Genomic DNA, 16,162 nt, shown 5'->3' with positions numbered 1-16,162 from the left:
CTGAAACAAAGCAACCTTTCAGTTTGGCAAACGCAGCCTCAGCTGCGCTCTGACCACCTGAACGCTGTTCTGGGGAGGTCAGGGCGGTCAGAGGTGTGGCTAGTTGACTGAAATTGCGAATGAAACGCCGGTAGAAATTGGCTAACCCCAGGAATCTCAGTAGGGCCTTACGAGACTCTGGACTTGGCCAATCTACCACAGCCTTGATCTTCTCAGGATCCATGCGATTCCCTCAACCGACACGATGTACCCTAAGAAAGGAACAGACTGTGCATGAAAAGCGTATTTCTCCGCTTTGACAAAAAGCCCATTCTCTAGCAATCTCTGAAGCACTAGCCGGACGTGCTGCACATGTTCCTGGAGAGAAGAAGAAAATCAATATGTCATCCAGGTAAACATATATGAACTGATCAACCATGTCTCGCGAGCACGCCATTGACGAAAGTGCCTGGAAGACCGCTGGGGAGTTGGACAAGTCGAACGGCATGACCAAGTATTCAAAGTGACTCCCTGGGGTGTTAAAAGCGGTTTTCCATTCATCCCCTCCCTGATGCGACCAAATGATAAGCATTACGTAAATCCAATTTCGCGGAAGATGGATGCTCCCTGCAACCTCTCAAAAGCTGAAGACATCAACGGTAGAGGATAAGTATTCTTTACCGTGATGTTGTTCAGCCCCGGTAATCAATGCAAGGTCGCAGAGATCCATCCTTCTTCCCCACAAAAAGAATCCCGCCCGCTGGAGAAGAGGAAGGGCGGATGAATCCATTAGCTAGAGAATCAGAAATATATTTCTCCATAGCCTCCCTCTCTGGAATCGAGAGTGAATATAACTTGCCCTTAGGGCGGAGATGTACCTGGCAATAACTCTATGGCACAGTCATAGGGACGATGTGGAGGGAGAGAAGTCACCGAGACTTACTGAACACCTCCTTCAGGTCCAGGTACTCACGGGCACGCTAGATAAATCCACCGCCTCTTCCTGAAAAACAGGGACAAAAACAGACCTAACAGGCAGAAACAAGACAAGACTTATGACATTGAGTGCTCCACGCTGACACAGACTTAGACTGCCAGTCCACTTTAGGGTTGTGATGGGTGAGCCAGGGATGACCAAGGACGATGGGGGCAAGAGGAGTGTCCAGTATGTAGAAGGAGATGGTCTCGTGTGATTGCCTGACGGACGAGAGTGATGTCTTCAGTGGCTAGGGAAATGGTGGGAAGTTTCTGGCCATTGAGGGCGTGAACAGCGATCCGGTGAGTGAGAGACTTGAGGGGACTTGGTGGTTGAGTGCAAAAGTGTAGTCCATGAAATTTCCTTCGCCCCAGAATCCAGAAGTGCTCGACAGTCGTGGACGGTGATTAGACCATTGAAGACTTACCGGAAGGAGGGTAGATGTGGATGAGGTCTTCTGGCGGAGATCCCACCCGATAGTAGCCTCATACTTGCTATCGGGCGGATCCTTTTAAAGGACAGTTGTAGGCAAAATGTCCAGCACCACCACAGTACAAACACAGTCCCTGGGATCTCCGCCTTTCCTTCTCCTCCCGGAAAGCCGGGCTCGACCCACCTGCATGGGCTCGATCACAGACGGGCTGAACGCTGCCCCGCCTCCAGAACATTGACCGCCTAATCCTCTCAAGGGGCGGTTGGTTTGTACTCGCTGTTCCATTCTGGATAACCTTGCGCCCACTCTAAGCTCAAGGCGATCAAATCGCTTAGCTTGGTGGGGAGATCCATGGCGATATCTCCTTTTGGACGCGATCAGCCAGCCCATGCAGGAACATGTCCCACTGCGCCTCGCTCCATTGGCTCTCCGCCGCTAGCGTCCGAACTCGATAGAAAAGTCTGATACAGATCTCTCCCCTGACGCAAGTCGGCCAGCACTCTGGCTGCCTCTCTACCGGAGACAGCACGGTCGAAAACTCGCTTCATCTCCGCGGAGAGTGCTTGAAAAGAGGTGCAGCATTCATCTTGATTCTCCCACACCGCCGTTCCCCAAAGGGCCGCTCTCCCAGAAAGTAGCGCCAGGACAAAAGCTTACCTTGGTTCTTTCATCACAGAATGTTCTGGGTTGTAAAGAAAAATGCATTGAGCATCGTGTTAGAAAAGCTCGGCAAAAATTAGGTTCACCTGAATATAGCTCTGGAACCGGTAGGCGGGCTCCGACTGGGAGGGGGCGCTGGTGGTGGTTGAGGAATCAGCGGCGCGGGTGGCGCAGTGGGAGCTCGCAGAAGTTGAATTTGCTGGGTGAGTCCGACACCTGCGCCACTAGAGCCTGGACAGCTGAGCCGTGTCATTGAGATTCTTCTCCTGGTTCTCCATACGAAGTCTGCTGTTCATCACGTAATTCTTCTAGGCTGTCTGAATTGTTACTCGCTGCTTCCATCTTGTGGTCAGATCGTTCTGTGACGAATGAAGCTAGGAAGCAAGTTGCAAGTTGACAATTAGTTTATTGACAGTCAAATTGAGAAGATAGGGGAAAAGTCCGGGTGATGGTCTAGTGGCGCAGAGTCTCCAATGGTCAGATGATCGTGGTGAGAAGAGTGAAGAGAAGTGTTGAACAGACACGGCGAATCCGGTAACAGCAAACAGGACACCTAAACAGGGACAACGAGAGAACTGGACTGGAACTCTGAAGAGCTTAACAACACCGACATCACAAACAACGATCTGACAAGGAGATGAGAGAGTGGTGAGAATTTAAAGGGAATGGGAATGAGTAACAGCTGGTGAGAGGAGTGATTGTGCAGAGCGCTAATCATGGTACAAACAACACGCCCACACATTCACGCACCCACACAACACACACTAAGAACAAGGCACGAGACAAGGAAGAGACATAGGATTAAATACCGTGACACATTAACCAGCTCTGACTGGGGGACCCCGAGGCGTTCCCAGGCCAGTGTGGAGATGTAATCTCTCCACCTAATCCTGGGTCTTCCCCGAGGCCTCCTCCCAGCTGGACGTGCCTGAAACACCTCCCTAGGGAGGCGCCATGGGGGCATCCTTAACAGATGCCCAAACCACCTCAACTGACTCCTTTCGACGCAAAGGAGCAGCGGCTCTACTCCGAGCTCCTCACGGATGACTGAGCTCCTCACCCTATCTCAAAGGGAGAAGCCCGCCACCCTTCTGAGGAAACCCATTTCAGCCGCTTGTACTCGCGACCTAGTTCTTTCAGTCATGACCCAGCCTTCATGACCATAGGTGAGGGTAAGAATGAAAATTGACCGGTAGATCGAGAGCTTTGCCTTCCAAAGAGCTCAGCTCTTTTTTCATGACAACTGTGCGATAGAGGGAGTGCAATACCGCCCCCGCTGCCCCGATTCTCCGGCCAACCTCCCGCTCCATTGTCCCCTCACTCGTGAACAAGACCCCGAGGTACTTGAACTGCTTCACTTGGGGCAATACCTCCTTCCCTACCTGGAGTACACACTCCATCGGTTTCCTGCTGAGAACCATGGCCTCAGATTTAGAGGTGCTAATCCTCATCCCAGCCGCTTCACACTCGACTGCCAAGCGATCCAGTGAGAGCTGAGGGTCACGTACCGATGATGACATGAAGACCACATCATCTGCAAAAAGCAGCGTTGAGATCCCCAGCTCACCAAATCGAACCGCACCCCTTCCCCACCCCGACTATGCCTCGATATCCTGTCCATGAATATCACAAACAGGACTGGTGACAAAGCGGCCTGTCGGTACCTTGCAACTGCTTCCGGAGACCTCCGGGACAACATATCCCGGAAGGCCTCTTTTTTCAGTCGGGCGGCTTCCCTGACCACCAGTGTCCACCACGGTGTGCGAGGGTTACTGCCCCTTGAGGCACCTAAGACCTTGAGGCCGCAGCTCTCCACCGCGGCTTCGGCAATGGAAGTTTTGAACATAGTTATCCAGTTAAATAATGTTCCTACTTAAAACCCCACTGAAATGTACTGATAAAATCAAATCAGACATGACATTTGACATAGTATTATTATACATATTCAGCATTCAATATAGAAGATTATTATGGCCCTATCATTAAACCTCTGTAAACGTACATTTTCTCTTGTGCTGTCAGATCACTCGATCTCACACATCAGACGGATATCAGATCCCTCCCGCCTAAAAAGGCACTTCTCTCTCAAGCTCCCAGCATTACATTCGCTTACAAGCACTGTAAACCCGAGAAGGGGTTGTCAATAATAAAGCAATCGAGTGATCATAACTTAACATTACTTAAAATACCATGTTTTGGCATCATAACTCAAACAGGTATGTGTTATGAAATGATTTGGCAGCAAAATCTTTCAAATTATGATTTCAATTGTTAAGAACTCAAAATTAGAATTTATTTAAATGATTTGCTCTATCGTTGTTTAATCTGATTGGCCACGCTTGAAGTTCAGCCTGACAACCGCGCTGATTGGTAGATACTAATACAAGGCAATAATTATTTGGTCTTGTACTAGAACTTTCCTCACGCAATGGGAAGGCAGATAGGAGAGTCATCAAGATAAAGATGAAGTTGAAGGGGTTGAAGTAAAACTTCACTTTACATAATTGCCAGTTTTATTCTAATGTGATTTACAAGGTATAAACACATTTGAGTTAATATTAAGTTTCTGTGAGAACAGCTGAGTGGCTCAATTTCCTGGTCAAACCTAGTCAATGTCACCCAGTCGACATTAATAAGCGGTGTTAATTTGCAATAACCCTGCTTCTGGAGATCTACCTTCCACTAGAATTTAGCTCCAAGCCTGCTGAAATGTACTGGTAAATGTATTTAGAGTTGCAACAAAATTCTGATGGTTGAAAGATGTGCATGTACAAGATTGAGGATATTTATTTTACAATTTGTATATGTCCGTGATGATTTTGATGTAAAATTGGTTTTCATCGTCAATACTGAGTTTTTCGTTTTAAGCGTTTCTTTGGCCTGTTACACTTACTGAAGACCGCGTGTGAATCTTCCACCGCAAATAGTATTAATGACGAGAAAAGGCAGGGTTATCTACAATATTTCTGAGTCCCATGACGCTTTGTGGGCGGAACTTCCGGTTAAGCGTAAACAATCGTTATGTAATAACGCAGCATTAAAAATGACAGAAACTTGATCACAGAATTATAGCGAGGCGATATTGTTCTTTCTTCCATAACTGTTAATGATTATGGGTTTCAGAATGATGGCCAAATATCTCAAATAGAAGCATTTTAGTTGTTTTGTCGAGTCTTTATCCATCGATGGACCTGAAAGGCTATGTAGCCTATTAGCGCCTTCACAGCTGTAAAGTTGGACATGTTTTAAAAACTATAGATAATTATGTTTATTTTAAAGTTGCATCGTAACATAAAGATGAGTCCATTCATGACTTGAGTTGCAAAATAACGGTACGCAGAAAACATTTCCTGGTTTCAGACCGAACCAAAGCACCAATTCGTAGAACATTACACCCAGCTGATTACAGCCTATGGCCCACTCTCTGATGTTTGAGCAATGCGCTTTGATGATAAACACACATTTTTCAAAAAGGGCATTCATGAATCTCTAAACTTTAGAAATGTGGCTCTAATGTTGGCTATCAAACATCAGAGACTGATGGTATACTATCTTGACTCAAGTACATTTTTTATTTGAAATGGCACTGGTTACATAATTGTAACAACAGCTGAACATTGTGCTTGTCGCATTAATCTGTGGTGGTAGAGGGAATCAAATACAGCGCAGATATCGTGATCTCTGCTGGTTCCTGCTCTGGCCTTCCAGAGCTTAAGCAAATATCACAGATTGTAGCTGTCAACTTAGAGATTCTGTTTGTCTTTAAACCAATGTCAGCATGGTACACTGAGCATACTCTGTTGTATGACCTCTTTTCTCCAGTAGAATCCATGGTGAAAGTTGTGAAAGTTGGGGTATACTGATGTCACCGTAAATGCTGGTAAGTGAGGTGCAAACAACCCAGTAGGAGAGCCATCGTGAAAAAAAAAAGCCATATAGAATCCTAAGAAATGTGAACTCATTTTCCTACCAAGCTTTTCCGAAGGACATGATGATGCCAGCCTTGCGAGGGCTCATAAAGAACTGGAAGAAGAAATGAAGAAGAGAACACCCTGTGCATCTCTACTGTTACAAACAAATTTACTTGACTTTTGAACTTCGGTACAAAGAGATGGTTGAGTCAGCGCCAGCGATAAGTGATGTGCTTGACCGCTGGCCAGCTCTCCTCCGTGAGGCACAGTTAAATTCCTTTTTCTATTTGTTGTGTCATGAAATTTTTCAATTGGCTCTTTTTATAGCTAAGCTTATGTAGACTTCAGTTAATATATGAGAAAGCAACACTAAGTAATTTCTTTGGCTGGAAAGCATTCTTGTGTGAGAATCTGATGTGATCTTGAACAATGAGCAAGCATAAGTCTGTTGTCTTTTCTACATGCGATCACCTGCCAATTTTTTCCTTGTTTTTCAGATCTAGATGGCGTTTAATAGGAATGCTGATAAGAACCTAAAGTAGGAATTCTATTAGAGCCTTGATCAATACGTGCCTCATGGACATTTGTAGAGCAAAAAAATGGAGATGCTGGTCAGCTCTTGATGAACTTTCTGAAGCAAACAATGGTTAATTAGGAGTCCCATTGAATATCTCATAGAATAGCTAATGACTTTAGCAACAATGAAAGTAGATTGATATGAAACATCTATGCACAGCAATATAGACTGCATAGATAATCTCAGAGAAAATGTGTTGAACTATTAAAACTCTCTTATGAATTCCATAAAATTAAATGTATTGGTAGTAAGTGGTCGGCTTTATTAAAATGTCATGTTTTCCACAAAAGTAATCAGAGCCAACTGAGGTCCGAACTCTTGTGCTTCGAGGATTACCCCTCATATTTGGAGAAGCCTCAGAATGAATTTAGCGAGTTATACTAAACACACGTTGACCGTATGTTCTTTGTGCATGATTACAATGCTCTGTACTAAGACTGGGCGATAGGATGATGTAATCGGATATTGACAATATCTTACAAAGATCCCGATGGCGATTGCTGACAGATGATGATTGACAATATCAGGAAATGACAAAACAATGGATCTGGGAAGTCGGCAAATATATTAAACAATAGCCACCCGCAAAATGCGACGAGGCTGAATCCAGTCCGCACTCTCCTCATCAAATGTATTTCATGCGCGAGTAATTTTGCTTATCGACGTCTCGGAGTGACACATGACAAGAAATGCTGTTAGTCACAAAGACACGTGCTTGAAGAATCACACTTCATTACATTTTTAAGAACAGACAAAAGAAAAGCCGTCAATGCTTGTGTCTGATTCGTTGTTTGTTCAGAGGTGTGCAGCACAACGAGCCTGTCTCATGGAACAAGCGCATGTCGGCGTGCAGCGCAACTCTTTTTCTGGTTTCATTCATCTGAAAACTGTTTTCAAGAATGATTTAGTCTATGAGAATGCTGCAATTGACCTCCGATCATCTCAGGAGGTGCTGTGAGTTTATTTCGCTTTATTTCCACGGACCAGTTTGCGGTTAACATGCACTGTGTACGCAACTCTGCAGGTTCTGTAATACATTACTTTCTATTAAATGGTAAATGGTCTGCACTTATATAGCACTTTTTTTTAACCTTAGAGGTTACCAAAAGTGCTTTACACTGTGTCCCAATCACCCATTCACATACACACTCATACACCAATGGCGGCAGAGTTGCCATGCAAGGCGCTAGCCTGCCATTGGGAGCAACTTGGGGTTCAGTGTCTTGCCCAAGGACACTTCGGCATGTGGAGTCATGTGGGCCGGGAATCAAACCGCCAACCCTGTGATTAGCAGCCGACCCGCTCTACCATCTGAGCCAGCATTAACTGCATTGCCAAAACGCAATACAAACACAAATTTGATAAGAACACACGTTTGCCAGCTTTACATTGGGAACACAGGGAATTTATTAGGCTTTATAATTATGATTATTATTATCTTTACATTTATAATTGTCTATAGCTCTCAATCTGTAGGCTATTAAAAATGTTCCACCTGTTGTCGTTGACGGATGCTTGCGTGATGGCAAATGGAGCCGTCGGAGAAGGTAAATGTTTAAATAAGGTGGTTAAACAAGATTTTTTAATCACTTTGTTATTTTATTGCTTTTTTCGTTTAAAGTGCAATTTGAATTTAGAAATGTCTTTTGTTTATGCTTTTCGTGTTTCAATAAATGAATGTCGACTTCAAGTCTGCTGAAGAGGGAAAGTCATACAAATCTGGGACGGCTTAAAAAGGTAAGTAAATCGTGAGAGGATTTTCATTTTTTGCGTGAAATAACCCTTTAATTCAAAATTCTATTGAGATGGTGAAAAGTGTGTTTCAGTTTATTTTTCAACAACCTTCATTAAACATTTCAAGGTCAAACCTGCCCATAGTTGAAGAAACACCCATGTAGAGCAAAACAAATAATGTTGGATGTATGAACTGGGACACAAATCCATGTTATTTGTTTCGTTACTGTTGTGTGGGCACTTCAACGATGGGAGAGAGGGAGGGAGTGTGTGTGTGTGTGTGTGTGTGTGTGTGTGTGGGCAGGAGGAAGAACAGGATGCAACTGTTTAAGTGTTTTCCATTGGCTCGGAGCACTGATGATGGAAACAAACTGGGAAAATGTACCTGCAGTGCTTCTAGGAAACGGAAAGAGCCAAGGCGACGTCCTCTCGGTACTAGACAGAATGTGGAGTTGTGTAGCATTTCTTTATAGTCATACCTGCAGAGAAAGGAACAGAGGAAGCACATATTAAGAACTGAGGTCAAAAGTATGCAAATAAACATCCTGGACCAGGAAAACAGGAGGTGCCCATTCCATTAGAATGGAAACAGTGAAGCGGACATCCAAAACTAGCACTGATCATAACTGGATCGCCATGACCCATAAATACTCATGCATGAGTTCGGAGATCTTCCGTTCTCTTCATAAACCTTTGTTCTTTAAATAAGGACTTCAGACCTCAGACCTTGTTGTCTGATTCAATCAGAGTGGCAATTCCTGGCACCAACTAAACCCAATTCAAGGTCTTTATTTAATGGTATTCAACCCCTCTTCATTGCCTGTCGACAGCTTGTAATGCATAAACATTTTTATTCTGGTTCATTGTGCTGTTAAAATGGAAAATGTTGGATAGCCCACGATTGACTGACTGCAGAAACAATATTTTATCTGTAATCAAATTGTAGCAATACAAACAAGAACATTTCTATCATACTTAATCCAAATGTTTTTAGTTAACATCATAATTCAAACACTGTGCACAATATAATATGCAATCTCAAAAATGTTAGCTCATTATGTATGATCAAGTGTCTAGAAAGACTTGGAAGCCACTATTATGATAAATAAGTATGTTCATACTAGATTATGCCATGTCAAATCAACCAAAATTCAATGAGATTTTACTACTACTTTTTCTGAAGAAAGATAAACATAAATGATGATAAAGCCAAAATATTAAATGCCATGAATCAATATTTATGGAGTAATCCATTATTTTGTAGAGTTGGGTCAAAAGGACAATTTGCCTATGATTTTGGAGCAAAACTACAGGTCAAAAATGTGCTTAGAAAGGTGGCAGCATCATTATCATATTTTTACGTAGAGATAGGTAGATCTATTACTAAAATCAGTTGACTTCAGCACCCCTTGTTGCATTATATGCCAATGGTGCAAGTCCAAAAATGGGTAAAACGTTCTTTTGTGTTGTTTATCCAAAGCTCTAGCCTCTATAACTCCAAAAGTATTAAAGATATGTTATTGTACTTTTTGATTCTGGTTCAAAACTAACTTAACTTTTGTGTTTTTACTTTTAAGGCCCTATTATGGTTAAATCCCAGAGATATGGAGCTCTCAATGTGGCTCCATGTATAAACTGTACAATTTTACCCAATGTTCAAAATCCAAATGTGCATCAAATGGCATAAAGCTATTTTTTCTTGTCCAACAAAACAAAGGTCTGAAGTACAAATAATAACTGGAAATTTACCTGTGGCAGGGCGGAGGGCGGGGCCGGGTCATGATCGTACACACCCGGTCCCGTATTAGGCTAATCAAGCCTCCCGAGAGGGATAAAGGTCGACTGCAGGGGGTCATGCGGGAGAGAGAGATCGTTTACGGACATGTCCGTCATATGTATGTGTTTGTCTTTTGTTTCAGTTTATTATTAAAATATTATTTATGTTGAAATCCGGTTCTCGCCTCCTCCTTTCCATTGACTCCCTTTACACTGGTGCCAAAAGCCCGGGAAGGAGGAGGGATACGCCGTAGTAGAGTTCTCGCCACTACCGTCCACCCAAACGGAGCAGCCACGGCCATCTGCCGGGGGACGGGGAGCCCAGCCGCCTGAAAGAGGACGATGGCCGCTGACCGCGAGGGGAGAAGGGGCACCTAACCGACAGTCTGGAGCAGTTAAGGCCGCTGCCAGGGGCGGAGGAGTTCCCTACCAGCCCCTGAAACGCGGCAGGGTTTGAGACCGCCGACCGCGAGCGGAGAGGGGCTCACTGCCGACTGCCTGGAATGGGAGAACCGCTGCCAGGGGCGGGGGAGACACCTTTCGTTCCCTGAGAACGCGGCGGGGCATTCCATTCGCCAGGGGCTGGAGGTCTGCCTCTGATCCGCCCGGAGAGGTGCGGCTGTCGTCCGATAGAGCTTGGAGGAGTGGCCGAGGAACAAGCTACGGCGTATCGGAGAACTAGCGAGTAAGAGTTTTTTTTCATCTCTCTCTCTCTCTCTCTCTCTCTCTCTCTCTCTCTCTCTCTCTCTCTCTCTCACTGCCGCTCTGCGTTGGCCTTTTGCAACTCTTTTAAATTTTACAGTGTTTTTTGGGGGGTACTATACTGTTACAGGAAGTACCCCCCCAGTTTAATTATTTCTGTTTCCCTCCCCTTGTCCTCTCCCTCGTCCAGGTAGACGGGGATGACCTGCCGGCAGACAGGGCTTAGGGCACGCCCTCCCCCAGGGAAAGAGGGGGCGAGGGTGTACGTCATGCTGGCGGCTCCCCAGCCTGAGAGAATGAGGGAGGAATGTGGCAGGGCGGAGGCCGGGGCCAGGTAGTGATCCTACACACCCGGTCCCGTATTAGGCTAATCAAGCCTCCCGAGAGGGATAAAGGTCGACTTCAGAGGATTGTGCGGGAGAGAGAGATAGTGTACGGGCATGTCCGTCCTGTGTGTGTGTGTGTGTGTGTGTGTGTGTTTGTCTTTTGTTTAAGTTTTATATTAAACTATTATTTATATTGACAAGCCGGTTCTCGCCTCCTCCTTTCCATTGAATACTTTACAGTACCTTTATTTATTAACATCCAAACAGCCAAAATTTCCATTTCTGAGCGTTTTTGTTGATCTAACCATGGTAATGCGGATACTGCATACAGTGTGAGCAAAAATGGCTTCAAAAAGGGATACATATATTTAGCCCCTTAAAATGTATAACAACTATCCACAGACAAGTAGGAAAGAGCTCTTAGAAATCCCTGTTCACTCTCTTGACCTATCGACCTCTGCTTTGTAGTTTGGTCTCATGCTATGTGGGGATAAAACTACAGCAAATTCTGTGAGCAGCGGTTCAGTCAGCACTTGGATTAAGGGGCTGTTTGGTATTCTCAAGGCTACATTGAGTGCTGGGGCTTGTCCGCTCCGAGCCGCATACTCTCTTAGACATTCTTTGCACCTATCCCACATTCTCCAACCCCCCTCCATCTCTCTGGTAAGTAATCAATGCTACTGTGCATTCCAATGTGTAATTCCTGGGGCCTTACTTTACCTTTGCTCTTCAACAAATAAACGAGCAGACCAAGATGCCTGAAGATACTGAGAGCTGAACTGAGAATTTGTCTTAGGCAGCTAAGCAGGGCGTGACACATGCAAGCAGCATTTTAAGGTATCACAAGTGTGCTCCAATGCAAAGTCTGTTCCAAAAGGTAAGTGTCCAAGATACCACATTTGGCAGCATCACATGTATCTTTTGCAGAAAGAGCAATCCCATGAACAAACAAACGAATGATCGATAGACAAAACAGAACAAACAATAGAAGGAAACAAATGCACGACAAACAATAGAAAGAAAGAGCAAAAGAATGAATATCAGAAAGAATGAACGAGTGACAGAGTATGAATAAACAAATGATAGAAAGAAAGAATGAACAAAAGAACAATAGACAGAGAGAAAGGACAAAGAAATTACAGAAAGGACAAACAAATTTACATTTATGCATTTACATTTATGCATTTGGCAGACGCTTTTATCCAAAGCGACTTACAGTGCACTTATTACAGGGACAATCCCCCCGGAGTAACCTGGAGTTAAGTGCCTTGCTCAAGGACACAATGGTGGTGGCTGTGGGGTTACAAATGAACGATAGAAAGAACAAACGATAGAAATAATGATAGAAAAATGACAGACAGATAGAATACAAAAAGATATATAAAGAACAAAGGAATGAATGAGAGAAGGAACAAATGATAGGAAGAACGAATGCAGGAACGATAGAAAAACAACAAACAATATATAGATAGAAAGAAAAAAGAATGATAGAAAGAACAACTAAACGAATGATAGAAAGAAAAAATTATAGACATGGAAAGGATGAAGGAATGATAGAACAAACTATACAAAGAACAAATGATGAAAAGAAAGAACGCATGAAAGAACGAATAATAGAAAGAAAGAACGATAGATAGAAAGAACAAAAGAATGAATATCAAAAAGAATGAACGAGTGACAGAAAGAACGAATAAACAAATGATAGAAAGAAGGAACAAAAGAATGATAGACAGAGAGAAAGGACAAAGAAACGATAGAAAGAACAAACAAATGAACGATAGATAAAAGAACAAATCATAGAAAGAAAGAATGAACAAAAGATCTAAAAAACAAAAGACAGATAGAAAGGATGAAAAAACGATAGAAAGGACAACTAAACAAACTATAGAAAGAAAGAGGAACAAATGACTGAAAGAACATGTGATAGAAAGAAAGAACGATAGACAGATAGAAAGGAAGAAGGAATGATGGAGAGAACAAACAAATGAAAGATGGAAAGAAAGAACAAACAATATAAAGAACAAATGATGATAAGAAAGAACGCACGAAAGAACGAATAATAGAAAGAAAGAATGATAGACAAATAGAAAGGCTGAAGGAACGATAGAAAGAACAAACAAACGAATGATCGATAGACAAAACAGAACAAACAATAGAAGGAAACAAACGTATGATAAAGAAATAAACAATAGAATGACAGAAAGAGCGAACAAACAAATTCTAAACAGAAAGAATGAACAAAAGAACGAAAGAATGACAGATAGATCAATGCGTTTGTTTCAGCTATTTCGCCCACCCAAGTGTTTTGTGTTAGGGCTGTGAAGCGTGAGCCCGGGCAGCAAGACCACACTGCTGCTGATAAAACACAGTGAGTTTCCAGATGCTGCTCAGGCCTAACCGCACTCCACTAACTGCTGCATTGATTCTCAAACAGAAGAAGCCACTGGAGCGTAGTGGGATCTTCCACTCATAACACACTCAGGCTGGCGAGGAAGTGCTGCTGATTGCGTTCAGGAAGTGATTGAGAGGGATGTGGGAAAAAACATTCTGTTGGAGTAAACACATCCATAATTCAGATGCTCCTGGGGGGCGTTCTCTCCATGAGAAGTCACTCCGCAGGGTTACACGCTGATGACCACATGCAGCTCCACCACATTGCCCAGAAAACAATCAGAGACTCTGGCTTGAAAGCATTCCAGAGTAATTGCATAACTATAGAGATATGTATTGAATATAGTCAAAAGCCTGAAAAAAATGCAATCAGTGCAACCAGCAACTGCGTATCAAGCCTCAGTGTATCTACTTTGTGAAGGGGGTCAGCTGCTGTAAAGCAAGCATGACTTTAGCGTTTATTACGTGTCTTTAAACTGCCGCTGTGGTTCGGTGGGCGGCATTCACCCAATGCATTTCCCTTTCATCATGCTGACAAATGCACCAGATACAGGACTGAAAACAACAGGCAACTTGAGACATGAAAGAAAGGCCCCAAAATGGTCTACATTTTTTGTTTTGTTATGTTTGTATTTGGCATTGTTGTCATAGTAACAGGTTGGCATGGGTGGCATCTGTGCCTTAAATCAGATTACTGAAAATGAGAAATCACATGGCAACTGCTGGCTTGACCAACGCTGCCAACCTGCTTGTAATGACTGTGTAATTAGAACAAGATTAAACCCGTACTTAAATTCCCAACACACACACACACACACACACACACACACACACACACACACACACACACACACACACACACACACACTGTAGATGAATCTCACAAAAACAGATCCAGATCATATTTATTTCACCCCAAAATTAAAAGAAAAAATAAGAAATTATATTTTGCATAAGGAAAATAATACTATTTTAGAGTATTATTATTATACATTACTTGAAATGTAACTAATTTCATAACAAATAAACACATCTTCCAGTCAAATTCTAAGTACAGTAATGTGTTATGATATTTAGAATTATTTGTACTATTATATTGTCATTACTGTCAAATATGAATTTTCCTGAGGTCACCAGAACTGGCTGTTCCAGCACCATTCCTGCTTCGTGTTGGACTGCACTGCTACGCGTCACTGTGTGATGATGACTAATAGCAGCCAGTGCCAGTCAAACATCACTTCAGTCTGTTACGATGGACTTAAGATGATGAACTGACGCCAACTCCAACTCAAACCATAAGACATGGGATACTTCATATGCCACTGCCTAAACCTTGGACTTAGATAGACCTCACCGAAATTACCGGCCGGTTGAACTGTGATGCACCTCAATAATCTCTGCCTGCATCACCTCGGTCTAATAATGGACTACACTAACTGACCCTTAACACTTACTTAGTTTAATAATTTTAAACCATGACTTTAACTATACATAAGTAATATTTACATTATATTCATGATGTTAGTCAGAGGGGAACGGGCCCCCACAGTGAGTCTGGTTTCTCCCAAGGTTATTTTTCTCCATTAATCAACATCTTATGGAGTTTTGTGTTCCTTGCCACAGTCACCTTCAGCTTGCTCACTGGGGTTATTAATACAATTATTATTTAATTACTTATTTTTAAACACAATTCACAATCATATTCAATCAAATTACACAATGATGATTCATCGACATTATAGACATTACAGTTTTATCTTCTGTTAATGCTGATCTTCTGTAAAGCTGCATTGAAACGATGTGTGTTGTGAAAGGTACAATACTAATAAATATTACTTGACTTTATCACAGTAAACTTACTGTAATAAAATGATTTTTGTAAATTCAAATCAGTTTAACAAATACTACCATAATGCATAAATATTTTATCATTGAAATATTATATCATTCTTTTAATTTTTTTGCATTGTGCATATTTTTGGCACATTTCCCTTCTAAAATTCTCAATCTAGTAATGTGTTATTTTAACTATTATTATTATTGTACTATTAGAATCTCATTACGGTTAAATATTTTTTAACTTTAATACAGTAAAAGTTACTGTAATACATTTTTATTCAAATCAGCATGCATTAAAAGCAGCTCAACAAATGCTTTCATAAAGCATTAATATTTTGCATTTAAAATATTGTATAGTTATTTTTTAATTGCAACATTTAAAAAATTCAATTAAACACATTTTCCTCCCAAATTCTATTATTTTTTTTGTACTATTAGACTATCATTACTGTTAAAGATTTTAACTTTATTACATTAAAAATGACTGTAATACATTTTTTTTTTTTATTCAAATCAGCATAAATTAAAAGCAATTAATTACGGAAAATACTTAAAAAAAAATGAATGGTTAACATCTTAAATATTAAATTATAATTTTTCACTAAATTAAAAATATTTCCTCTTAAATTCTCAATGCTGTAATGTGTTATGTTTGAGATTTTTTTTTTGTACTATTGGAATTACATTACTTAAAAATGTATATTTACTGTATTACAGTAATAATTACTGTAGTATAATGTTTATTATTCAAATCAGCATAAATTAATCAATACATTCTTATTTATTTTTTGTACTATTAGATTATCATTACAATTAAAAGATACATTTTTACTTTATTACAGTAAAAAATACTTTAAT

General features: G+C 41.7%; 1 protein-coding gene across 1 annotated transcript in view; it reads right to left on the bottom strand.

Moving 5' to 3' along the window:
- The window catches only part of LOC127658440 (exostosin-1a), an 85,383-nt gene that overhangs the window by 28,237 nt on the left and 40,984 nt on the right, over positions 1 to 16,162 (bottom strand). Inside the window, exon 2 of the mRNA XM_052147734.1 lies at positions 8,656 to 8,749. Coding sequence (XP_052003694.1) covers positions 8,656 to 8,749 — 94 coding nt within the window. The remainder of the gene's footprint in view (positions 1 to 8,655; positions 8,750 to 16,162) is intronic.

The sequence above is a fragment of the Xyrauchen texanus genome, chromosome 17, assembly GCF_025860055.1.
Source record: "Xyrauchen texanus isolate HMW12.3.18 chromosome 17, RBS_HiC_50CHRs, whole genome shotgun sequence".
Classification (NCBI taxonomy): Eukaryota; Metazoa; Chordata; class Actinopteri; order Cypriniformes; family Catostomidae; genus Xyrauchen; species Xyrauchen texanus.
The sequence above is the reverse complement of the archived record's forward strand: the minus strand, read 5'-3'. Positions and strand labels throughout refer to the sequence as shown.